Here is a 26,202-nt window from a genome sequence, read left to right as displayed (position 1 = left end):
ATCAGATCTTGTTACACCCTGTTCAAACCCTTCAAAGCTTCAGATTATACCTGAAACAAAAAGTCCAAGTCCTTCCCTTAGGACCCACAGGATCTGTCCCCCAGCTGGCCTCTGACTCTGTCTCCTATGACTTTACCTCTAGCTTGTGCCATGCAAGCTCCTGCTGTCCCCTGACCATGCCGAGCACATTTCTGTCCCAGGTGTTTGCACTTGCTCTTCCTTCTGCTTGAGATGCTTCTGTACCAAATATTTGTGTGGTTAACACCTCATTTCAGTCAGTTCTCTTCAAATGTTCTCTCTTCAGAGAGAGAGGCCTTTCTTCACCAACTGTATTTGAAATAGCTGCCCAAACCCCTGCTTCCCTTTATTTCATCATAATTCCTGACATTATAGCTACTTTTTGTTTATTTTTTATCTCTCCCTCTAGAACATAAACTCAATTAGTTCAGAAATTTTGTCTTTCTGCTGATTCCTCTGTGGATTGAACAGTGCTTGACATATAGCAAATTCTTGATTATTAATGGAACAAATATATAAATACATTAATCAATATGCAAGTTATCCCCAAGAGATTAGGAGCTCCTCTGTATCTTATTAGTATTCAGTCTATATAATCGAGGTTTACTATAGTTTTTATTAAGTATTCAGTAAAAGGAAGGAAGGGAAGGGGAGTGGAGGGAAAGGAAGGGGAGGAAAGGAAGGGGAGAGAAGGGTTGTAAAATCCATAAATCCACTAAACTGGCAACACTGAAACTACAAACTACTGAGGGTGATAGAGTTAATGCCTGCATTTTGTAAAACTCCCTTCCTCCTAGGATATGTTACATGCTTGTGACATCTGCGATACAGACTGAGTGAGGTTGCCAGGATCAATCTGTATATTAAATGTTAGTAATGGTTAATTTTTTATTTTTATGAAGAATGAAAATAGAGGCCATAATATTTTATTTCCAAGCCTCACGGGATCATATTTTGCACACGTGCACACACATGCACACTCTGGCGTCCTCCATATTAGATTAGTATTAGTAGATTATAGACTTACTAAAACAAAGTACAACAGATTGGTTACGAAGAGCACCAACTCTAGAATCAGACCAACGTGGGCTAAAATGGCACCTTATGACTATGAACAAGACACTCATCCTTCCTAAACTTCAATTTCTAAATCTGTAAAATGAAGTTAATGATAAGTGGCTAATTCAAAGGTTTGAGGTAGAGACTGTGGTCATGCACATAAGACACGTAGCACAATATCTGGCACATGGTAAACATTCAAGGAATGTTTCTTATTGTTATATAAGAATAAACCTAAAGGGAAAATGTCTTTTAAGCGGTTTTATTTGGCTAAGCACAAAAGGTTTATAATAGACCAAGGAGAAAAGCAGAGTTGTCAAACATGACTTTTGTTCATTAATTATAATCATTGGTATCAAGTATGGGCTGTTATATAATGAATAAAACAAGGTAGGTTGGGGGCCAAATATTTTCAAATGACAAACATGAATAATATGGGAAATATAAATGCATTAACAATGATATAAAGTTGGAGATTATTTTTCGACAAGAAATATGAGCTAAGTAAAAGTCTGTGTCTGTGTGATCACTAAATAGCTGTGATTTCTGGGCTTGACAGGTATTCCATGCCGGCCAGGCTTTTCGGTTGGGGAGATATCCAATACATTGGCACATGCTCGAAGATTTACAGTTTAAATCTTATGTAAGAGGCTGTGCAATTCACCAGACCTATAACAGAGCTGTTACTATCCATAACACACATCACCTTCTGGTTGAGAGGAATATTATCTATGATATCAAGGGAGGAGCATTTTTTATAGAAGATGGTATTGAACATGGCAATATCCTGCAATATAACTTGGCAATATTTGTACAGCAAAGTACTAGTCTTCTGAATGATGATGTGACTCCTGCTGCATTTTGGGTAACCAACCCAAACAACACCATACGGCACAATGCAGCTGCTGGTGGCACTCACTTTGGCTTTTGGTACCGAATGAACAACCATCCTGATGGGCCATCCTATGACCGAAACATTTGCCAAAAAAGAATTCCTCTTGGAGAATTCTTTAACAACACTGTTCATTCTCAAGGTTGGTTTGGATTGTGGATATTTGAAGAATATTTCCCCATGCAAACAGGAGCTTGTACTTCTACCGTGCCAGTGCCTGCAATATTTCATTCACTTACTACTTGGAATTGTCAAAAAGGAGCTGAATGGGTCAATGGAGGTGCCCTTCAGTTCCATAACTTCGTGATGATCAATAATTATGAGGCTGGAATCGAGACCAAGAGGATCCTGGCTCGTTATGTTGGAGGATGGGGTGAAACCAATGGGGCGGTGATTAAAAATGCCAAAATAGTTGGTCATCTTGATGAACTTGGAATGGGGTCTGCATTTTGCACCACAAAGGGCCTGGTTCTCCCATTTAGTGAAGGCTTGACTGTATCTTCTGTACACTTCATGAACTTTGACCGTCCCGCCTGTGCAGCTTTGGGGGTGACATCCATCACTGGAGTTTGTAACGAAAGATGTGGAGGTTGGAGTGTGAAATTTGTTGACATCCAGTATTTTCATGCACCAAACAAGGCTGGCTTTCGATGGGAACATGAAGTGGTACTGATTGACATTGATGGTTCCCTTACAGGTAATGTTATAATTTCTGAGAAAATACGTTGGAAATGTGTTTGCATTAACATGGAGAGTTGAACTGTCAAAGTAAACTCATGTGAATACCCGGTACCAAACTTTACAAATGACTTAAGGATATAGGTCAACACTAGGTACAGATGAGACATTCTTTTCTGGAAGAGCCACAAACTGTCAGATGCAGCCTCCAAATGTGTCTTTTTACTCCTGCCTTTGCACTTTGCTTTTGAATTTACAGCAATATTGATTGAGCAATATTTATGGAAATATTAAGTACAAAAGGAAGCCATTTCAGGAAGCCTCCATTTTATACTCAGTTAATTACACAGATAAGGAACTGCTTACATGACTACCCAAATTCTCCAGTCATGCCGGATAAACATATAAATTCCAGGTTACATAAGCAGTGTAGACAGACTGGATATATCCTGCTCAAATATTTTAAAGGGAAGTAGTAAATTATAGGCCTGTTATTAACCCTTTTTCTTTCCAATCCAGATTCTGAGTTTGGAATTAGTTCAAGAAATATGTTAACTCTAGTAGGTTAAATTTTCTTTTTTAGCATTTCAAGTTCAGAGTATGTCACAGTTTTTGTAAATATTCATAGTTTCTAGAACTTAGTGTCTTTATAAATTTGTATTCATAAAGACCTATCTAAATAAGGTAGAAAGGGTGTGTGTGTAGTGTGTGTGTGTGTGTGTGTGTGTGTGTGTGTGTGTGAGAGAGAGAGAGAGAGAGAGAGAGAGAGAGAGAGAGAGAGAGAGAGAGAGATTGATTCTGCATAATACTTTAGGAGAGAAAATTGACAAGTACACCTACAGATATTAACAACTTACTTTTGAAAGACTTTGAAAGATGGAAGAAGTTTCTCAGCAAAAGTTTTCTCAACAAAAGTTGTTGACTTCTGTCTCCTGTTCTAATGGTGTTTTTGAGGGGGAGGACATTTGGATGGTTCTAATATATAAAACTTTGTGTAACCTTTATTTGTTTATTTAATTTAGCTTAGATTTGTAATGTTAGTTGGCAGTCCATCAGTTAGGAGTACAGATTTTTACTCCTGCCTTTGCACTTTGGTCAGAATGCCTAGATTTGAATTCTATGCACTTGCACTTTGGTCAGAATGCCTAGATTTGAATTCTTCTGTGTTTCAGCTACATCCACACGAGTCTACTGCAGAGCCTCTTGCTCCATGCCAATATATACACATATATATATATTTTTTTCCCAGACATTTAGATTTTATTAGCAGTACTATGGGTCACAGTACTTTTACGTGGCAGACAGTGTTTTCAGTTGTATAACATGATATAGGAAACATGTCATTGGTGTTCATTTCCTAGGTCACCAAGGACACACCGTCATTCCACACAGCTCATTGCTGGACCCTTCTCACTGTACTCAAGAAGATGAGTGGAGCGTTGGGTTCCCTGGGTCTGTCTGTGATGCCTCAGTCAGCTTCCACCGTGTAGCATTTAACAAGCCCACTCCAGTGTCTCTGCTTGAAAAGGATGTGGTTCTCTCAGACTCTTTTGGTAAGTGGAATATAATAGTTTAAACCACTAATTTAAACATGTTTTCCTCAATTTTTATCATCTTCTTGAGTTGTCAGTCATTGTTTAGAACATTGAAAAAAGCATAATATTTATATGTCAGAAGCCAGACAGGAAACAAACACACCCAAAACAGGCATGTGAGCAATAGTGAATAAATGCATGGACCATCACGATAAGGAAGCACTAGCCATTATTATGACACAGAGCAGGAAAGTTGACATAGCTCTTGGAGCAAGACAATAAAAATATACCATTGTTCCTGCCACTGAAGGCAAATGATTTTGACTATCTTCACTGGTTGAAATGGGATGGAGGAGCATTTGCTAGGTGAGTAGCCACATACCAGGTGCCAGAGACTGTTGATTTACTGATTTGTTTTAGGAACGATACTGTACCTGGGACACCAGATGTGCTTGACATCATTACCTGACTAGATTGTATTAATTTACTGTCATTATTCATGATCCATCTGGCATTTGCAGCAGCCAAACAAGCAAGTTAAGTGGGGCTGTGGTAGGAATCCTGATCCTTGCGTCCCTGAGATCTTTCATTGAGGCACTAATATTTTGATTTCCCCTCCTCGAGGATTTGGAATTGCTTTTAGTATATTATCTTGGCAAGGGGGTGAGGAGGCATGGCTCCTAGAGTGTTCACTCAGTCCTTCCTATTTCCCCTCACTCCGTTAGTTAGAGAACCAATGTGGGAATCTTCAGTTACTAAATATATCTATTCTCATTATACCTGACCTAGCCTACTCTGACTGGCTGAGATCTATATATTTATGTCTTTATCTTCCATCCATTCATTCTTCCATCATTTGTCTAGGAGTTATTAGTTAAACTATCTATATACATTTAATCCACTCACGTACACTGTTTTGATGGACTTCAGATTTTGGAAAATAGGAAAAACATTGATGAATCAAAGATTTTTGTTTTTTTAAATGCAAGGCTAAATTTTATTGGGGAATATTGGGGGACAGTGTGTTTCTCCAGGGCCCATCAGCTCCAAGTCATTGTCCTTCAATCCAATTATGGAGGGCACAGCTCAGCTCCAAGTCCAGTCGCTGTTTTCAATCTTTAGTTGCAGGGGGTTGCAGCCCACCATCCCATGTGGGAATTGAACCGACAACCTGGTTGTTGAGAGCTTGCACTGTAACCAACGGAGCCATCCAGCCGCCTGTTGATGAATCAAAGATTTGCTAAACAGTTCATTATCAAATATAGTTTTCTACATTTTCTGCCTGAATATCTAAATGATGTAGCTTCTTGATGACACTATGTAAAACTAATCATCAAGGTCTAATCTAAACACATAATAAGGAACCATAAATACAGAAAGAGACTTTATCAACAAAATCCAAAAAGTTCACTTATTTCTCCTTTTATAGTGTCAACATTAACCACTTTTCTTCAATATACTGCAAATACTTTCATAATGTTACTTAAAAACTCTTATCAGAATTTCCACATTTAATGATATTTACAAAGTAGAAACTTGCAATTTGAAGCTAAATTCATGCATCTCAATCTATGCCAAATGAATTTTGAAAATTTGTAGCATGATTATACCAGTCACTCTATAGCTGCTAAAATTACCCATTTCAAATCTGTGAGGACATGCTGGAATTTTGTTGTTCTACTCCATGTTATCAGGCCCTCCTATTAATATATTTCTTGTAAGAATTTCGACTTTTGCCCTTCAAACAGAGTTCTAGATCTATTCCCACTATACAGTCGGGAACTGGAAAAATAACCGTAAGATTCGCCAGTGGCCCCACTGGACTCGCTTGTGAGACTAAGCAAAGATTCAGTTTCTCACCTGGCCTTCAAGGGCTCCCACTCTGGCTGGTAGACCATGTTAGCATGGTGGCATTTAAGGTGTTGGAGTATTAGAATTAGTTCAGAGCCAGGATCTAACAACTCTTGGAAAATCTGGCTGGTTTCCTCTTAATACTATGTAGTAGCCCGATAAATGGTCACAGATTCCTCCTACTCTGTGGAAGGGGGGCTCCCAGTCTGTGAATTGGCTTAGATCTAAGAAATAAGTCAGAAGCAGTGAATTTTCACTTGGGTAACTTGAGTTACGTTACAATACCCCAAGACATAGTTTTTCTTCCTACATATGCCAAACATCACTTTAGTGTGCTACCCACTTATTTCATTTTTAGGAACCCCAAGATCAATCAGCCATCACCAGAAGTTTCCGCAGATCAGAACACTCTGATTATTCCTCTGGCTAATAGTTGTGTTCATTAAACCTACCTTTATATCTGACGGGTAAGGGCCACATCCTGCCACTTTGGGATCCCATTATTCCTACTGATAGGGAACCCAACTGCATTGCAGCAACCTCCATCAGCATATCCAGCATCCAGAGAACAGCCACCATGGAGCTCTTCAAAGGGCTAATAGGACAAAGGTGCTGTTACCACAATGAGGCCTAAAGAGGTGAAGGGAAGGAACAGTTGTATGAACCAGACATAGACAGAGCTATGTGAAACAGGCTGCCTGATAGAGCATGTGCCCTTTAGTTGAGAGATGCAAGAGCCCACTGAGAACCCTGACCTCCCCACAGGGAGAGAGTCAGGGTAAGTACCTTGCTTCCACTTTTCTCCTTCCCTGTCTCCTCCCTCTCGTGCTTCCCTCTGTCCAAGCCCATGGAGAATACTGGACAGAAGATCTGCAGGGGAAACAGGAAGTATGCAGCTCCACTTCCATCGTTTACAATGATATAAGTCATTAGATTTACTTGAAAGGGTCATATACCTACTATCTGAGCATTAGTTATACCCACTGTCTCAGTAGCTTAATGACATAAATCCCGAAGCCATTCCTGTTTTCCTGATAACTAGATATCCAGAATGAAGCAACATTACTTAAACTTTTAGAAACTATGATACAATAAATAGTATTTTCAGCAGAGTATCTATAAATGCTTTCTTCCAGTGAAAATCTTGACAGGCTACAACAAAATGGAACCAAAATAGCAAAAGCAAATGAAGTTATTTTATCTGGTTAGATAATGTTTTAGTGTTTTCATTACTGTGTCATAGAAAAGTTCCTTATGATACAACTTTTAACCATTTCCCCAAATTCTTTATGGCATAACTTTGAGTAGACTGAACATAAGTATTTTGTAAGACATGATATAAGATAGTTTTACCAAGAACTCAGAGATGTACAACCTTCCTAAGTAAATTATTTTAAATATACAACCTGACAAAGTATATATACCTTTAATTATTAATTTTTAAGCAGTAGTACTTAAGCTTTTTGTGTGTGTATGTGTGGTGGTGGTGATTTTAAGGAGGAGTTTTTGTTTTATTTGTTTGTTTTTGCTTTTTGATTCAAGAAGTCTAGTATTTCTGAATTTATGAGATTGTAGCTTTCCTGTGAAGTCTCCCTGTACCCTTTGGCTTACTCCCTTCAAGAATTAAGATTTTTATTTAATTACTAACCTATGAACACCATGAGGGCAAGATCTATAATCTTATCTTTCTGTTGCCCTCAAAGCTCAACATAGGACATTGCAAATAGCAGGGACTCAGTAAATATTGAATTATAATGGAATTAATTGTAGTGCTCAGACCATATTGCAGAGTAGAAAAAACATGATGCCAGTCACTTTGCTTTTTAATGTGACAAAAAAAGTAAATCAATTTTTAATAGGCATATTTGACTATTTTTATTTTCTCTCCATTAAAGTCAACTGAAATGGTTTATTAAAAATTTTAAAAATTAAAAATATAAAAAGAGATCACTTGTTTTGATTTTATATGTATACTAAATGAATCAAAATTTCAACAAATACTAGATCAGTGGGAAACAAAGTTTGATATAACTTTATGTATATCTTTATATATCTTTGTTAAAGCATGTCACACATGATGATGTATCTTTATGTAAATATATATATATAAAGTTCGACCAGATGGCCAATTGATTTCAAACACTTACTCTTCATGATATTATTTTTTAAAGATAATCAACTTCAAAGAATTTGTATTTCAGTCCAAAACGCTTAAAATCAACATACTGAAAATGATTGCTGCTGAAAAAATATTAAGATAAACACAACTTTGAAAATGAAAGTTAGTTTTACGTATGAAACAGAATTATGAAGAAATGTTAGGTGAAAATATAATCCCACGTATAAGCAAACTTCAGTGGAGATTGATTCTGACAAATATAGGAGCAAATTCTAGAGGTTTTGGATGGTTTGCATTAGCTCTTGTGTAAGTCAACTATTGCTTCACCCCAGACTATTCCCAAACTCAATAGCTTAAACCTGCACTCATTTATTTTCACTCACAGGTCTGAGGGCTGGGTTGGTTGATCTAGGCTGGGGTCAGCTGAGAGGTGAGGATCCAGTAGGATTTCCTCCTCCTCAAGAGTTGAATTCAGGTGGAATTCAAGGGTTGAAACAGCCTGAGTGCTCATTGGAGGGCTCAGGCTGAAGGGAGAGCAGGTAACTGGGGAGCCTCTTCTCATCAGCATGGCAGAGGCTCAAGGCAGCAACCTCACCCACTAAGTACTTCTTAAGCCTTTGTGAGTGTCAGTTCTGCTAATGTTCTGTGGGCCAAAGAAGTCACCCAACATCAAGGGCAGGAAAGACTACTTTGCCCTTATGGAGGGAGAGGAGTGGCTATTTGCTGAAAGATCCAAATTACATAGCTCTTCTCATACGAGCACACTGCACATCTTTTACTCCTGTGTTTTAGTGCTTCAGCTCATGGCCCTTTCAAAACTAGCATGAATTCATAAGCCTAAAAATTAATGAATTTCTTCCTCCTTTTGCATTAGAATTTTATTTTTCCTTATCCTCCAGTAAAGTAAAAGGATGACAGTTTATTTTATAATCTTGCTTCTATCTTCTTCCTCTTAAATTTGTAAGGGAAGAGATTGCATATTTAATATAAAATTGAATCAGAGATGAAAAGAGAGGGAAGGGAGAGAAAAAAACAGGATATGGACAATTAATCACAGATTTTTTGTTTATGTTTTAGGAGATCTTTTCACATCTTATACTGAAGTTGTGAGGTACTCTCTTATGACCAGAGCATTACTAAATTAAGTAGTTTTTCCCATAGCAGGTAGTTAGGTTCCAAGTTTGTCACTCACAAAATTTAGGGTATCATGGCCAGGGTTTGTGGTAGGTCTAATTGTAACCTTGTTCCTGAAGAGTTCTAAATCAAACTTTTAACTATCTATTAAGGAATCCAAACTTATGTTTGCATACGCAATCTGACAATTAAGTTCATGAACACATCCTAGAAAAAGTGCTACATATCTCATTGCTGAATATCACTATGGTCACCTGTGGGAAGCTATGCACTGATGCCAGCATCTAGTCCACCCCTCAAAGCAATTTTGGAACTCTTTCTGGAATGGCCATCACAGCTGTTGTGATACTACCTTGATGTCCTGAATGTCATCAAAATGTCTTCCTTTCAATATTTCTTTATCTTTGGGTAAAGAAAGAAGTTATTGGGAGCCAGATCAGGTGAGTAGGGAGGGTGTTCCAATACAGTTATTTATTTACTGCCTAAAAACTCCCTTCACAGACAGAGCCGTGTGAGCTGGTGCATTGTTGTGATGCAAGACCCATGAATTGTTGGTGAAAAGTTCAGGTTGTTTTCGTCTAACTTTTTCATGCAGCCCTTTCAGAACTGCCAAATAGTAAACTTGGTTAACTCTTTGTCCAGTTGGTACAAATTCATAATGAATAATCCCTCTGATACCAAAAAAAAAAAATTAGCTACATAGTTTTGACTCTTGATTTGGACTGACGAAACTTTTTTGGTCCTGGAGAAGTGGCTGACTTCTATTGTGTACTTTGACGCTTTGTTTCAGGGTTGTATTGGTACACCCATGTTTCATCACTAGTAATAACATGGCCCAAAATGTCTTGCCTCTCCAAAGGGTCTTGGCAAACTTCGACTCTCCTTTAATTTTGTTCTTCAGAGAGCTCCTTCGGGACCGTATTTGACACACTTTCATCATGCGAAGATTTTCAATTAAGATTTTCCTAACTGTTTCTCTGTCAATGTTTATTTGGTCTGCTATGGTTCTCACAGTTAGCCAATGATTTTAATGGACAATTCAATGAATTTTTGCCATGTTTTCATCAGTTCTGCTTGTTACTTGCCACCCTGACCTCTCTTCATCAGTGACACATTTTCTCCCCTCAGAAAAACGTTTAATAGATTTGTACACTGCCATTTTCTTCATGGCATTATCCCCATAAACTTGGACTAACATGTCCCTGATTCACTCTTTCCAAGTTTAACAAGAAATTTAATGTTTGTTCATTGCTCTAATTCAAGTTCAGACATTCTCGTGATGACACACAAAAACATACAACAAAATAATGAATGCCAATCAACAAGACAGTGCCACATGTCAACACAAACACAGCTGTGAGTCACTGATATACCAAGGTAATGAAACCTTACCAAGCTGTTTATACAGTGCTGCCAATGTAGCACATGGTGGCAAGTTCGCTAAGTTAATTGTCAGACCTGTAATTGTCATTACAAATCAAGGATTTTGCAGAATTAAGTTCTTAAAAGAATAGAAATGGAATTATATTTTAGATCAATGATATTTAAAGAATTGAATTGATATATTTAAGCACTTTTGTCATAGTAGTTTTAATCATCATATTTTAATTTTTCTTTCTGTAAGGAATAAAGGCTCCATCTCAATTTAATATTTCAAATGAGAAAGCATTTTATGTTTCAGTTAGGTGTAATATTACACATTGAGACCTTCAGTTAAAGACATTTAGAACCTAAATAATGAAATGCTATCCTGACCTCTTTGGAGACATCCATAGACTAGACCAATATTTTACATTTACATATAAAAGGATACATTTTCTGTAGGTAGAGATTACTATTATTTGTTTTCTCTTCTCCCACAGGCACAAGCATTGTTCCCTTTAAGAAGAAACGACTGACTCATATGTCTGGTTGGATGGCTCTAATTCCAAATGCAAAGCACATTAACTGGTATTTTAAAGATGTGGATCACATAACCAACATATCATATACATCAACATTCTATGGATTTAAGGTAAACAAAGAGCTATAAAATCCATCTTCTAATAATTAGATTGTACATTACTCAGTTGCAGCCTACGTCTCAGCCTTCCACCAATTGTTAGGTCCAGAATGCCCTTGCCTCACATATTGCACTGTTCAGTCCTGCACACCCTCATGATCCACCCTCAGTCTCAGAAGCAAGCTAAAAAAGGATCCTTGTTTAAGAATCAGAAGTAAGCAATCCTTCTGCCACATTCCTGTAGTAGTAAGCTTCTGCCTTGTTATGATTACCATGAAAATAACTAACATTTATTGAGTGCTGATGATGTTTTATATACCAGTTGCAGGTTTCCTCATTTATATTATGAAACATATCAAAACAGAAAGTTAGAGAAAATAGGTCCAGTCTTTTATGCCCACCACCCAGCTCTGTCTGAATCTACCGTTCTGTGTGAATGTTTACCTTCATTTTTTAAAAGAAATAAACATTTTGTATGAAGTAGACGTCCCTGTATGGCTTACCCTGATCGCATTCCCCTCTCTCCACCTGCGATGGTAACCAGTATCCTGAATTGGGAGTTTGTATCTACATTCGTGTTCTACTTACACTGCATATGTGCAGCCAACAAAACAAAACAACTCCTAGCATTGTTTTAAATGTCTTCAAACATTATTTAAATAATATATATATATATATATATATATATATATATATATATACATGCATATGTATGTGTATATACATGTATATATATCATATGTGTATGTAATATGTCTACTTAGAGAGAGGCTTTCATTGCCTGAGTGATACAGTTAGCATTATTGCTATAGACATGTAAAATGTTAATAGATAAAACATAAATGCAAGATGAAAAACAAACTAAAACCAAAACTTAAGTCTTACTATAGGGGCTAATTATGTCATCAAAATTAATGTATATTATACCATGTTTTTTTAATATAAAACGAGCCACATTTTCTCGTAAACTTTTATAGGAAGAAGACTATGTCATCATATCTCATAACTTCACTCAAAATCCCCATATGTTTAATGTTATCGATATGAGGAATGGCTCCTCAAATCCACTGAACTGGAATACTAGCAAGAATGGAGACTGGCACCTTGAGGCAAATACTAGTACTCTGTATTACTTGGGTACGTATTCATTAGACAGAAGTCGTAATTTTAGCTAAGGCTTTGTCTAAAGGAAGAGAAAAATTGCTTAATGGGCAAATGTGTTATACAGTGCCCTGTATATAGCAGGATTCAAGAAATATTTAGTGAATGAAAAGACTGGAGATGAAATTTATGCTGGAAAAAACCTTGAGTTGAATTAAGAACTTACATTTTTATGTTGGGAGATAACACCAGCACTATTAAATGTGGCCCCAAAATTTATTTCACAAAATTAGAGGAAATGAGTACAATGGAAGCTGTCATATATTTTGTTTTCATTTTTATTATTTATTTATTTTGGAAAATAAAAAAATATATAAAAATAAATTTTAATTAAATTCTAAAATACTTGTTTTTGTCAAGATATTTGGGCTATGTGCTTCTCAATAAGACATGCATTTTGTCAGAATTTCCATGCATTTGAATTATATAATACAAAGTCACTATCTGAAGAATATTTTCAAATTGCCTTAACTGTGCTTACATTTAAGTCCTTAGATCATCATGTTAATTTAAACTGCTGTACTGTACTTTTAGTGTCAGGGAGAAGTGACCTTCATCAGAATCAGCCCATTTCCGGGACCCTGGATCCTGACGTGAAAGACGTTACGATTAATTTCCAGGCTTACTGCTGTGTTCTCCAGGATTGCTTCCCTCTACACCCCCCATCTAGGAACCCAATTCCCAGGAAACGACCAGCCATATATAAGTATATTAGCCTTTTGTTTCTTAATACCTGTAATACTTGACATAATCCTTCTCATATGTCACTCCTGCGTGAGAAAATAATGTCCCCCAACTGCACAGTGCCTCGTAGGTCACAAAGCACTTCCACACGTTACTTCACTTGAGTCTTATAATCGCCCTGATGAGAAGATGGAAGAAAATCTCACAAAAAATTATGTGTGTGTGTTACTGGTCATCTCAGACTTGTGGAGTATTAGATCTGAATTATTAGACCAATCCCCTTATTATACAGGTGAAGGCCAATGACCTTATGTGAATTACCTGAGCTCACAAAGCTTCTTGATGACACATCCAGAAGAGCAAAATTAGAATATTGCAATAAGGATTTAGTGGGAGAAAAAGTGATTCAGATGTGCATGGAAAGGAGGTTTTCTTCAGTGGAGAGAAGAACAATATTTGTAGTTGTGTGTGTTGAGTATGTTACTAATTGCATGTGAAATTATAAACTATTTAATTTGCATTCTGTCATCCCCCAAACATCTAGTATAGTGCTACACCCTAAGGAGATGGCCATGAAATATATAGAGAGAATAATAAAACGATTTCTCTTTTCAGCTTGTGGTCAAATGATTCTTTTTGGCAATCATCTCCAGAAAATAATTATACCGTACCTCACCCAGGAGCAAATGTGGTAATTCCTGAAGGTAAATACATAAAGAAATAAAATGCTTGTGTTTGTGCAACATTCACATAGATACCACAATAGTTAGCATTCCACCTTCATGAAGCACACCTTCGGAACGAGCAAATGTTGAGGTGGATTCTACTATTGTGTCCTGGATATGGGACTTAACGTTTATGAGGACTTAAACCTGACTATTAAGAACAATAGACTTTGAGGGAGAGACAGAATCAGTCATTGGGTGGAAAAGGGGTCATAAATTTCATAGCCAGGACTCGCTGATAAGGCTGTCAACATTTTGTCTATAGGCTATAATCTATGGACTATGTTATATTTCTTATACTAAAGTATTATTTCCTAGGAACCTGGATTGTTGCAGACACAGATATTCCACCAATGGAAAGGCTCATTGTTTGGGGGGTTCTAGAACTGGAAGATGAGCATAATCATAATATGGAAGCTGTAGAGTCTTCTTACAGAAAAGTTGTTTTGAATGCTACCTACATATCACTGCAGGTAATAGTGAGGGTCTTATAATTCATACCTTTATTAACCAAATTTTGAAACGTTGGAGATTTACAGAAAAATTAAAAGAAAGCATATTCAATTAATATGAATAAGAACTACAGCTGGCTCTAGCCCATGAAACGCAAGTGTCATGTAAGCCTAATACATTTCTGGTCTCCTATATATAGTGGACTAAACATTCCTTAGGAAATAATTGTCATGCTACTTTTTAGGGTGAGGTTTGCCCATTTTCAATCTTACGTAGAATGTTTGTATTATCACTAGGTACAGCTCAACTCATAGCTTGATCCAACCAACAGAAAATCCCCAGGAGCTTGGAAAAATTAAGATTTTAAGCCTTTTTTTGAAAGGCAACAAACAGTATTACTTAAAATAAATGGACATAGATGGAATTATGAAAACAGAAGCAGACTAATAAAAATATGTCAGTAGTTTGGAACAATCACCTCATTCTCTCATAAACCTCAGATGATCTTGGTCGTATAGCAGTTTAATCAGTTTAATTATTCTGTCAGTCTTTTATTATCAATCATTGAAAATAATGGCCTAACCAAAAAGCTATTAAGCACCATTAAAACTAAAGTGTGTAGTAGCTTTTCTTTGGTAAAACTGGGCTTTTAATGCTTTTCAAGGTATGTGACATCTTGGTAGATTCATGAACTTTGAGGTAGGGAAAGCTACAGTTGAATCTAGACATCACTGTTTGATAGTTGGTTAACCTTGGATAAAGCTTTCAGCATCAGTTTTCTCACCTATAAAATGAGAATAATATTAATTCATGGTTTAGTGTAAAGGTTAAATTATATATGTAAAGCCTTACACGTTATGTCTGACATAGAATCAGCAAGCATTTAGTCATAGCTTTATTATTAACAATGATGGCTCATAAATAGCATAGCTTTGAAGATTATATTTTATATATGCCATATTATTTTAAAATACAGTGTGATCTGTTCGAACAGTATTAGTTTAGGTCTTATGAGGTCTCATTTTTAGGTCTAGTTCTGACAGTAAGTAGATATTGAATTTGACCTTGGAAAAATAATTTAAATTGCATATCCCAAAGTGAATGGATTAAATTAAGGGTACTTCCAGTTTTAATACTGTTCTTTGTATAACAGAATTCATTCATTTTTACTAGAGGAGGCTGCCAGTCTTCCTAATTCCTTTTTTATGGGGGAAATTTTTTCTGCCCACTTTTCAAGTATTAACAATTTTCTGCTTCACTGCAGGGAGGTAGGTTAATTGGTGGCTGGGAAGATAACCCTTTTAAAGGAGAATTACAGATTATTCTTAGAGGAAATCATTCTACCCCAGAATGGGCTTTTCCAGAAGGACCAAATCAAGGATCAAAGGTCTTAGGTATGTGTTTCCAGATATCAAAAGTGTCATTCATATCAATTTTAAGAATCTTCTTTAAAACATATAGCACTAAAGTACTTGTTATCAGTTCATGATTTATGGTATGAGAAGCTTTTACAGACATTTATTTATAGTAAAGGGTTATAAAAGTGGCAGAGATTTTTAAAAGTTAAATCATGTCACATTAAAATAGGTACAGATGTGTATATTTTAAACCAAAATGTAATTCATTGCAAAACTAACATTAACAAATCTCTCCATATGCATATTATGTCTCCAGTCTGGTTTTCTTCATAATCTATCATTTATATAAACAATACTTTGCACATTTTGGTGCTTTTCCCCTGAAAGGTAACTCTCCCGCATATTATTTCATTCACAGTATTAATAATCTGTGGATCAGTTGACTCTGCTAGCAGCTACCCAACCACAAGTGTTGCTAAGTTTTCATTTCCCACTTACATTTGTATGGCTGTACATATTCCTATTTGAATCTGGAAAGCAAAGGACCTGAGGGGGGTTTAATTTGGTCACAATAAGTAACTGCTTTTATTAATTCGACTGCACATTTATTTAATAGACCCATATAATCATGTGCTACAATTACTCCACAGTACAATTTCTAAAATAGTGACAATCCGTATATAAGGGGGTGAAAAATGGCTTGAGATTGCATTAGTCAGCTCTGCCGAGACAACTTCAAATCTTTAAAAAGACCCACGCAGGCAAATTCAATCTTTAAAAAATTGCTTTTATGGACTTACTTTTTATTTCAAAAATAACATTTCAAATAATACAGAACAGTATCAAGAAAAGCATTAAGAAAAAATATACATCTTTACAATTCTACTCCTCTCTTGAGGAAACTAGCATTAGTTAGCAATTTTTACATGTCTTTTCATGTTTTTTATCTATGCCTATATTCATGTTACATATATTGATTTGTGGTGGTAGTATTTTGCCCTTTACAAAAATATGGTCAAGCTAAATATATTAGTATACAGTTTTCTTTTTTTCACTTAATGTGGATATCTTTCTAGATCAATACGTATTGATAACACTCTTCTTTTTATAGCATATTACACCACAGTATTAGTATATTATACTTTATCCCATCATTCTATCAATGTACAATTGGATTAATTCTAGTGTTCTAATATTTTCAAATATTGTAGTAAGTATCCTCATTCATATATCCTGTGTACTGTCTTTAATTTCTATGGATTAGATTCCTCAAAGTGGGTCAAAGGGTCAAAGCCCTGAGGAGATAACCCCAAGTCATTTCATTTATTCTAAAATGTTCAGTCACTTATTAAAATAAAGCACTGAACTGTTTCATTTTATATTAGCACCTAACTCAGTACTGTGTGATGGGTAAATAGGAGTGTTTTTCTCCTGCAGGGGTGTTTGGTGAGCTGGATCTTCATGGAATTCCACGTTCAATATATAAAACGAAACTCTCAGAAACCGCAGAGGCAGGTTCCAAAGTCCTATCTCTGATGGATGCTGTGGATTGGCAGGTAGAGGAAATACTATGGGGTGGAAAGTGAATACACTCAGTGGGTCAACTTAAAAAGATGTCTTCTTTATTCTCATGGGCTTTTTTTCTCATATGATTAACTAGATGAAAAATGTATATCTTGCAATTAGTGTACACTCAAAAAACTGACATGATAGCAGGCATTTAAAAACTGTGGTCTCAAAGGTCCTTCAGAATATATAAAGAACATCATGTATATATTAGTTATGAAAGGGAAATACGAAAGTTTTGGGGCAATAAAAAATATTTATTTTTTACAAATTCTTGCAAAACAGAAAAAAGGAATTGTTTTAAATGCATTTTATTGTTATTTTGGTTACCTCTTTTAATTTATGATTTTACATTCAAGCATTTGGAAAGAGAACAAATTCTGATGCCCAGCGATATTCGAATAATGCCTGTGTTACATGAGAGATTTTGGTAAAATATAAGTTATGGCATTTCCTATCTCTGCTACACTCATAAGCATGCATAGGCCACAGTCTCACATGTTTTGCAAATACTCTTAATGCTAAAGGATCAGGGAAATTGATGGATTCCTCTTCCAAACTCTCAGATCTCAGCCAGTTCCCTTCTGCTAAGAATAAGCTTTTAAGTCACAGAACAAAGAGAGGCTTAGTCTGAGTCAATCAAAACAAATCAAACACACAGGCTGGCTCTGTGAATGTAGTTTAAAATCAGTAAATAGAAGAAGGATTTACGGGGAGGTATTCTAATCTACTTATAATAGATTTTATTTGTAAGAATTGAGGTGTAATTGCTTTTTAAAGAAAGTAATTAAATGATTTCAATATCCCTATTTATCCAATTAATATTTTCTCTGTATTATTTATTCAGTTAATGTTTAACCAAGTATCAGATATTCTAAGCACTGAGGGTTCAGTTGTGAAGAAACTGGTCAAACTACAGTGGAAATTGCATTGGGATAGGAGAGGCAGACACTAAATGAACAAATAAATATGTGTTTGTTAATTTCAGATTATAATGTGCGTGATGAAGGAAATCAAACAGGTAGTATGACAGACTGCCATGGTAGAGGGTGGCAGATAACAGTAAATAGGGTGGCCAGAGAAGGCCTCTCTCAAGGGTACAGTGGGGTTCGGGACATGCGACCCCAAAATATTGAATTCAGGACATGCTACCCCAAATCCTTGAATATTTTAAGATGAAGGAATTTGAGAAACAGCCTGCACCAGACAGACTTTCTACTTTCCCCTGAAGCAGGTCATAAAACCTTCATGTGAGAGGTGACTTCCCCCCCCGCACCCAGAGGAAAAGACCACCCTTATCTCTGAAGACAAAGGGCCAGAGAGAGGAACCTGAATGAAGAAGACTTGCTAGTTACCGTGTTTCCCTGAAAATAAGACCCAGGTGGACCAGCAGCTCTAATGCGTCTTTTGGAGCAAAAATGAATATAAGATCCGGTCTTGTATATTATATTATATTATATTATATTATATTATATTATATTATATTACATTATATTACATTACATTACATTACATTACATTACATTACATTACATTACATTACATTACATTATACCTAGTCTTATAGTAAAGTAAGACCGGGTATTATATTATTATATTATATTATATTATATTATATTATATTATATTATATTATATTATATTATATTGTATTATATAACACCCAGTCTTATTATAGTAAAATAAGATCGGGTCTTATATTAATTTTTGCTTCAAAAGGTGCATTAGATCTGATTATCTGGCGAGGTCTTATTTTCAGGGAAACACAGTATCCCAGTTTATTACACTTAACTCATACTCTATCACACTTTCCCACTACTCTACAGTCCTCATCAAACCTAGCATAAAAATGGTCAGGTTTAATATTTTCTTCAGATCTTCATTTCCTTACCAAGGCCCCTGTGTCACATAAAATTTATATTAAATAAATTTATATGCTTTCTCTTGTTAATCTGTCTTTTGTACAGGGGTCCCAGCCAAGAACTTAGAAGGGTAAAGGAAAAGTTATTTTTCTCCCCTACAGGTACATTTGAGCAGAGAATTCGATGGCAAGGAGCAGCTTGTCATACACAATATACAAAGATTCTCAGACTTGTTCTTGCTCTTTAAGTTTTCTCTTCCCTTCCCACCTTTCAGGAATATCAAGAGATAGTTAATTGTGTTAAATTTTAAAAACCCCAGGACATTTTTTTAAGTCTTAAGAATATTGTCCTCATCAGTTTTTGATAAAAGTATGAATATATTATCTTTCATCTGTTTATTTTTTTAATGTACATAGCCTGTGATTTTATTAAATGACTGAATTAAATTTAAGGAAATGCTGAGATAATTCAAAATTTAGAATTCTTAATATCAAACAAAAGCATATTTATTTTAGAGACCTAAGTGTCCTAAGTATATAGTTTGTTCTCTCTGGTAATCCCATAATTCTAATCAGATATAAATTAAATTAGAATTACTTAATAGTTATCGAGAAATATAAACCTTTTTTTTTAATTGTTCTTGCACCTGGCACTTGGATTTTCCTAAGGAGGGAGAAGAGATTGTGATAACAACCACAAGCTATGATTACCACCAAACAGAAACTAGAAGCATCGTTAAAATCCTACATGATCACAAAATCCTGATTCTCAATGATACTCTTTCCTACACTCACCTTGGTAAGTGGCTGTTCTGTAACCAAATAGATAATTAAAATGTCTTGAAATAGTCACATTTTAGTCCTCTTCTCTGTAATTACAATTAATTCGATGAACCGTCTCGCAAATATTTTAGAGGAGCATTTCACTCAGATTGGCACTGGTACCCAAGGGGTGCCACTATTTATATGTGGGCTACAAAGAGTCCCTGCTGTAAGCATTCATTCATTCAGCAGCTACTCAGCTGAGACCTACTGCATTACATTCTATGGGATAAGGCAGACTTCCTGTTCTAAGCAGGCTTCTAGGTGATTCTTAGGCACACTGAAATCTGAGAGCCCTTGATCTGAGAGCATCTGATTGGTTTCATTGACACATTCCTTAGCTGTAACTGCTTTTAGACAAGCTACAGCCAAATGGTAAAACCAATTCTCCAGCATAGAAGGAATTAATCAGAATCATCTGAAGACCATCTTTCAGCCTGTAGGATCAGGACCTTCCCAACACCCCAGCCTTTCCCCATTTGACATGCTACCTTCATCTGAATCCCAGGAAGTGGAAACAGACAGGAGTGGAATGTTAGAAAACCCTCTCAGACGCTGCTGTTACTTATGAGAACTGCAGCTGGAAGGCAGCGTGAGAGACTGGTGCACATTTGACCTGCATGAAAAAAGCAACTTGAAAGAACTTTTTAAAGCTGTGTTTTCATAGAAGCACATGTGTCTATCATTCTCTATCACATGTTTTTCTGTAAATCAAAAGGAAAAGATTTCATTAAAGAAGACTTTAATCGTAAAACAAAAAAGGTTTTGAAGTTGGACATTATAGAGTCTTTCCTTTAAACTACCAAACATTTCTCTCTGTTTGAAATGTACCTGCTTGTCTTAAAATTTTGAATGAGATTTCTAGAAATGCAGAACTTAATTTAGGTTATGTGTTACAAATCATTGAGATATAAATGTACAGACTGTGTTTGCTATGCTACTACATATTTATAAAGAATTGTGTTTGATACAAAACATGCCACAGGAAAAGTGGAACAAACCAAGGTTTCGGGTCAGGAGAGGTAATGTCTGTATATTCCCGATTTTCCACATGGCCTTGGGCAAATTCTGTTACTTCTCTACCTCATTTCCTCATCTACTGCAAGCTTCTCAACTTGCCTTACAACAGTGTTTTCATGTACAATTTAAAGTAATTGCAAACTATCTGAGAAGCAATAACTTCATAATTGGCAGATTATAGTCGTAATCTTTCTGATGTTTGTAGAAGAGCTTTTTTGATTATATTTCATTTTATAAATAAAAAGATATCATAATTTCAGTCTCCATCTACCCTGTTTCCCCAAAAATAAGACCTAGCCGGACAATCAGCTCTAATCCGTGTTTTGGAGCAAAAATTAATATAAGACCCAGTATTATATTATACTATACTATACTATACTATACTATACTATATTACATTACATTACATTATATTATATTAAAGACCCGGTCTTATTTTACTATAAGTCTTATATTAATTTTTGCTCTAAAAGATGCATTAGAGCTGATTGTCCGGCTAGGTCTTATTTTCAGGGAAACACGGTACGTCTGTGTAAGCATGCAACTCTAATCAGTTCATGCATTCATGTTGACTTTTGGTATAATAGAAAGTTATGTGGCCTGTGAACTACAAAGAAACTAATAAAGACAGACATTTCTCAGCATTGGTAATAATGCAGCGATTCTTCTGTTGCAGCGGAAAGATACCATGTTCCTGGAACCCGTCAGAGCTACACGTTAGCCGCTGATGTTGGGATACTGAGTAGAAATATCAAAATACTTGGTGAAGATTACCCTGGTTGGTTCAAGGAATCTTTTGGTGCACGTGTGCTGGTCAGTTCATTCAGTGAAAATATGATGACATTTAAAGGTTGGTACAAGTTCAGTTTATTTTTCTGAATGAAATATAATGTAGTCTCTTTTATGTTTAGTCAGTTCTTAAACGACTCTCACTTCTGTATAGAATCATGTGCGTTAAAAAAAAAAAATTCAACAGAATACATTTTAAGGATCTTACTGGCTTTATCCAATGATTCATGAATCAGGCAGCATCCAGTCTAGCAGATAAAAAGCAGCTCTGAAGAGCTGTACAAAATGAAAGACTTTATAGGCAGAAGGAAGCGGGAACAAGGAAGTCGTATTGGGCAGAAAAGCGAATTGGTTATTGCAAAGTTACTTTCCCTATAGAGGATTGTAGGGTTCTGTCAGGCAAATTACCCAACTAATGCTGATCCGGTGGTTTCTGATTGGTTTAAGATGCCATTTCTGGGAGAGCCAAACCGGTAATTTAGTTAAATTTTGGTTTGGTGATGTGTGGCTTAGTGTAAGTGACTTCATTTTGGGCCTGATGTATTATTTTTAACAAATGGAAAAATAAAGCCTTGAGTTGGGATTATGTAGCTACCTTCCTAAACTAAATCCCTAACATTTTATCTTCCTGCTTATTATGTATCCCTACTTATTTTACCTTCATAGACAGTAAGAATTATCAAATGAACAATGACCTTATGGAACAGCTAGCCCAGGCTCTCACCCAAACAAAAATCATTTTATAACAGGCACAACAGATCTGTTATTTTTGAAGGATAATTTCAAACATATACTGAAAATAGAGAAAATAGTATAATGAATTCCAATGTATCCATCACCAGCTACCACAATTATCAACTTTGTCCAATATTGTTTCATCTATATGCCCACCCACACTCTTCAAATCCCTGGATTTTTGAAGCAATCACATATATTTTTCATAATTAACATATAACATTGTGTAAGTTTAAGATGTACAATGTGTTGATTTGATACGTTTAATATTGCAATATGATTACTACCATAGCATTAGGTAACATCTATATCACGTTGCATAATTGTTTTTGGTTTTTTTTGTGGTGAGAACAATTAAAATTAGTCTCTTAGTAACTTTGAAGTTTATAATACAGCCTTGTTGATTATAATCACTGTACCGTACATTAGATCTCCAGGACTTACTATCTAGTAGTTGCAATGCTTGTACCCTTAAACATCTCCCCAATTCCTCCACTTCCTACCCCCTGGTAACCATCACTCCACTCTGTATTTACAAGTTCAGCTTTTTTAGATTCCACATATAAGTGAGATCATACAGTATTTATCTTTGTCTGACTTATCTCACTTAACATAATGCCCTCAAGGTCAATCCATATGGATGCAAATGGCAAGAGTTCCTCCTTTCTGCATGTATACATACATATACCATGTCTTCTTTATCCATTCATCTGTTGATGATGGACACTTAGACTATTTTCATGTCTTGGCTATTGTGAATGAAGCAACCACATACTTTTTCACCTAGGAGTATTTCAGTATGTAACTTTAAAAGACTTCTTCAAAAACATCTGTAAGTCTCAAATTTTAAAATGTTAATAATAATTCCATGTCATTAAATGATTTTTTTTGCATTCTCCCAATTTGTTCATTCTTTCCCTCTTTTTTAAGCCTTCCTTCCTTTCCCTTGCACTTTCTTTGTTCAAATCAGGATCAAAATAAAATCCCTGTTGCAGTTGGTGATGAATCTTAAATCTCTTTGATTCATTTCTTTTTCCTTGCAATTTATTGAGAAAAGGAGCTATGTCATCTAGGTCCTCTAGTGTTTCCAATAGTCTGGAATTTAGTGATTGAATCCCTAGCATGTAAGTTGTTCCCATCTCCCTTGTATTTTCTTTGCATATGTAGTCTAGAACCAGAAGACTGATCAGACTCAATTTTTAGACAACAATTCTTCATAGTTGGTAGTGTGTTTTTCCATTAGTAGGCACATAACGTATGACTATTTCTCCTTTTGTGATGTTTGCAGTCATTAATGATCATCGCCTGTATTAAATTACTGAGGTTTAAAATGGTTATGGTTTCTTTCTACCATTCCCTCCTCATTTATAATCTAGACTACTTCTATAAAGAGAAGATTCTCCAGACAACTTTTTGTCTACCCTGAAGGACAGTTTCTGTAGGAAACGTAGGAAAAATGCTTCGTTCTCTCCCCTTTTTAACTAGTTTTCAAAATAATGAGTTGGTTCCCAAGCACCCTCCAAAAGTGACAAGAAGTTTTTATTTGTTTTGTTTTTAGTATCATTTTGAGATCCATGGATTTAACCATATTTGATGTGCTGTAATCCACTGTGATTGTTGGTCTCATTGATATTGAAAATGCCCCCACACTGACCTTCAGAACCTTTTCATGACGATGCCTGAGTTCTCCTTTTGACTAATTGTTTTTTTTAGCTTCTTCACCTTCTGATATGGCAAGCACATGATGAAATGTTTTCTTCCGAGACTGGGAATAAATTCTTCCTCTAAGTAACCCTGGTTCTTTTCATTGCAAGATGGTATTTCAATTCCCCAATCTGGGTACAATGAATAATCATCTATTCTAGACTTGAAACTGTTTCAGGAGATCCTCATTTGTTCACATTCCTGCCCATTCCATTTTGCAACAGCTTTAATTTTAGAAAAATTTTATATTGAGCAAGTAGATATCCCACCATAACTTCTACCTATTGGTCAGACTCTGGCAACAGAAGCTTAACTGATGGTGATATGATGACAGTAATGATAGTCATGACACAAGATTCCAGGCTTAGCATTTAACTGTGCTTAGCATTTCGCACATCTCATTTAATACTCATAGCACGATGGCATAAATATTGTCTCCCTTTTAATTATAAAGAAATATAGATGATTAGAGCTGTGAAATTGTTCTGATATTGGATACTAATTCATGTCTGCCTCATTAAAAGTCCTATGATGGACCCTATTCCCATGACAACCTTTCCTAGCTCCTATAAATTATTTTGTGATATTAAGTCAAGGAAATACACCTGTGGCGTTTGTAGGCCCAGTTGGTCTTAGTCATTATTTCTTCTCTGTCTCTATCTTGTCAATCTTATGTTCTCCACCATATAGCCAATCTCTGGCTCATAGGTTTTGAGACAGACTATGCTTTTACCTCCTAGTACAAAGTTTCTCTTCTCTAGAGTATTTTATTAGATACCAGTTTTTGAAACAAAAGCTGATTTTACCAGCCACGAATCACTGTGCCTCAGTTTTCTTATGTAGAAGATAGCAATAATAAGAGTTCATAACTCATAGGATGTTGTATGAGAATTAAACTACACATTGCCTGTTAAGTACTTAGGATAGCATGTGGCACAGAGTAATCTCTCATGGATTGTTATTGCTGTTATTATGAATCTAGGAAATTGGCTTTTGTCAGCTCAATGGTACTGCTGACAAATTGATGAGCAGATAGTTAGATGGCAATGCATATTCTGGAAGAAATTATGTAAAGATAATGCCCTTAAAAGCTCTCAAAATGGAAATGTCAGGTAAATTATATCTCATGTCATGCATTCTCAATGTGGATAATGTCACTGCCACGGGGGTGAAAATTAGTTCTTGGGGGATGAAAAAACCCTTAGTTATTACAGTGGTTTGTGGCCCTCCAAACCACCATATGTTAACAGATATATAGTATATCTGTGTTAATAAAATTTTATGTGGAGGGACTTAATAGGGAAAAATGTCTAAAAGGACTCTGGGGGGCAGTGAAAAAGAAGTTCAGATATATTGCCTCACTTTTATTAAAGGAGCAAAGAAAAACTGAGATTTCCGTGAAAAAGTTGAAAACAAATTTGTAATTTGGAAAATTACAACTTTTGTAGCTCTTCAAAAAATTTTTTATCCTGTTTAAAAAAAAAAAAATAACTCTCCCTTTCCCCTAGGAAATGCAAGAATAAGTAATGTGGAATTTTATCACAGTGGTCAAGAAGGCTTCAGGGACAGCACAGATCCAAGATATGCTGTAACATTTCTTAACCTAGGACAGGTTTGTACTTTATTTTTAATATTTGTACATATTCAAAGTAAAATATTTTAATTTTGATTGGATTTTTATTTAATTTTATTAAATAGCCATATCTTAGAATTACTAAGACTGTAAGCTAATGTAGTAAAACGAATTTCTTAGATACATGTCCTGTTAACTTTTTTAGACTCATTAGCAGCATTTCACTCGAACTTATTTCATGCATTTATTTAAGATCAGTGAAAAAAAAAATAGAAAAAGGAGCACAAAAGGTGAAAGGATTGAAGATCTATAATAGTATTTTATATCTCCACTTTACTTGGCAATGACCAAAAATATTCCCAAGCAGTTTCTATTAAACAAAGTGAGTATTGCTTACATTTCTCAAATGAAAAGCATGTCTGTATATCCATGCCTCTCTCAAAAGAGGGAAAGTAAGTATTCT

The 26,202-nt window shown here is 35.6% G+C and overlaps 1 protein-coding gene across 1 annotated transcript in view; it reads left to right on the top strand.

Moving 5' to 3' along the window:
• The window catches only part of PKHD1L1 (PKHD1 like 1), a 151,464-nt gene that overhangs the window by 87,199 nt on the left and 38,063 nt on the right, over positions 1-26,202 (top strand). Inside the window, exons 49-60 of the mRNA XM_019750644.3 lie at positions 1,637-2,666; positions 4,009-4,200; positions 11,149-11,300; positions 12,266-12,425; positions 12,984-13,155; positions 13,749-13,837; positions 14,177-14,331; positions 15,576-15,705; positions 17,107-17,225; positions 19,766-19,895; positions 21,615-21,788; positions 25,675-25,778. Coding sequence (XP_019606203.3) covers positions 1,637-2,666; positions 4,009-4,200; positions 11,149-11,300; positions 12,266-12,425; positions 12,984-13,155; positions 13,749-13,837; positions 14,177-14,331; positions 15,576-15,705; positions 17,107-17,225; positions 19,766-19,895; positions 21,615-21,788; positions 25,675-25,778 — 2,607 coding nt within the window. The remainder of the gene's footprint in view (positions 1-1,636; positions 2,667-4,008; positions 4,201-11,148; positions 11,301-12,265; positions 12,426-12,983; positions 13,156-13,748; positions 13,838-14,176; positions 14,332-15,575; positions 15,706-17,106; positions 17,226-19,765; positions 19,896-21,614; positions 21,789-25,674; positions 25,779-26,202) is intronic.

Source organism: Rhinolophus sinicus, chromosome 6, assembly GCF_057876585.1.
Source record: "Rhinolophus sinicus isolate RSI-liver-muscle chromosome 6, RSI-T2T, whole genome shotgun sequence".
NCBI classification, from domain to species: domain Eukaryota; kingdom Metazoa; phylum Chordata; class Mammalia; order Chiroptera; family Rhinolophidae; genus Rhinolophus; species Rhinolophus sinicus.
This window is presented reverse-complemented; position numbering and strand designations above follow the sequence as displayed.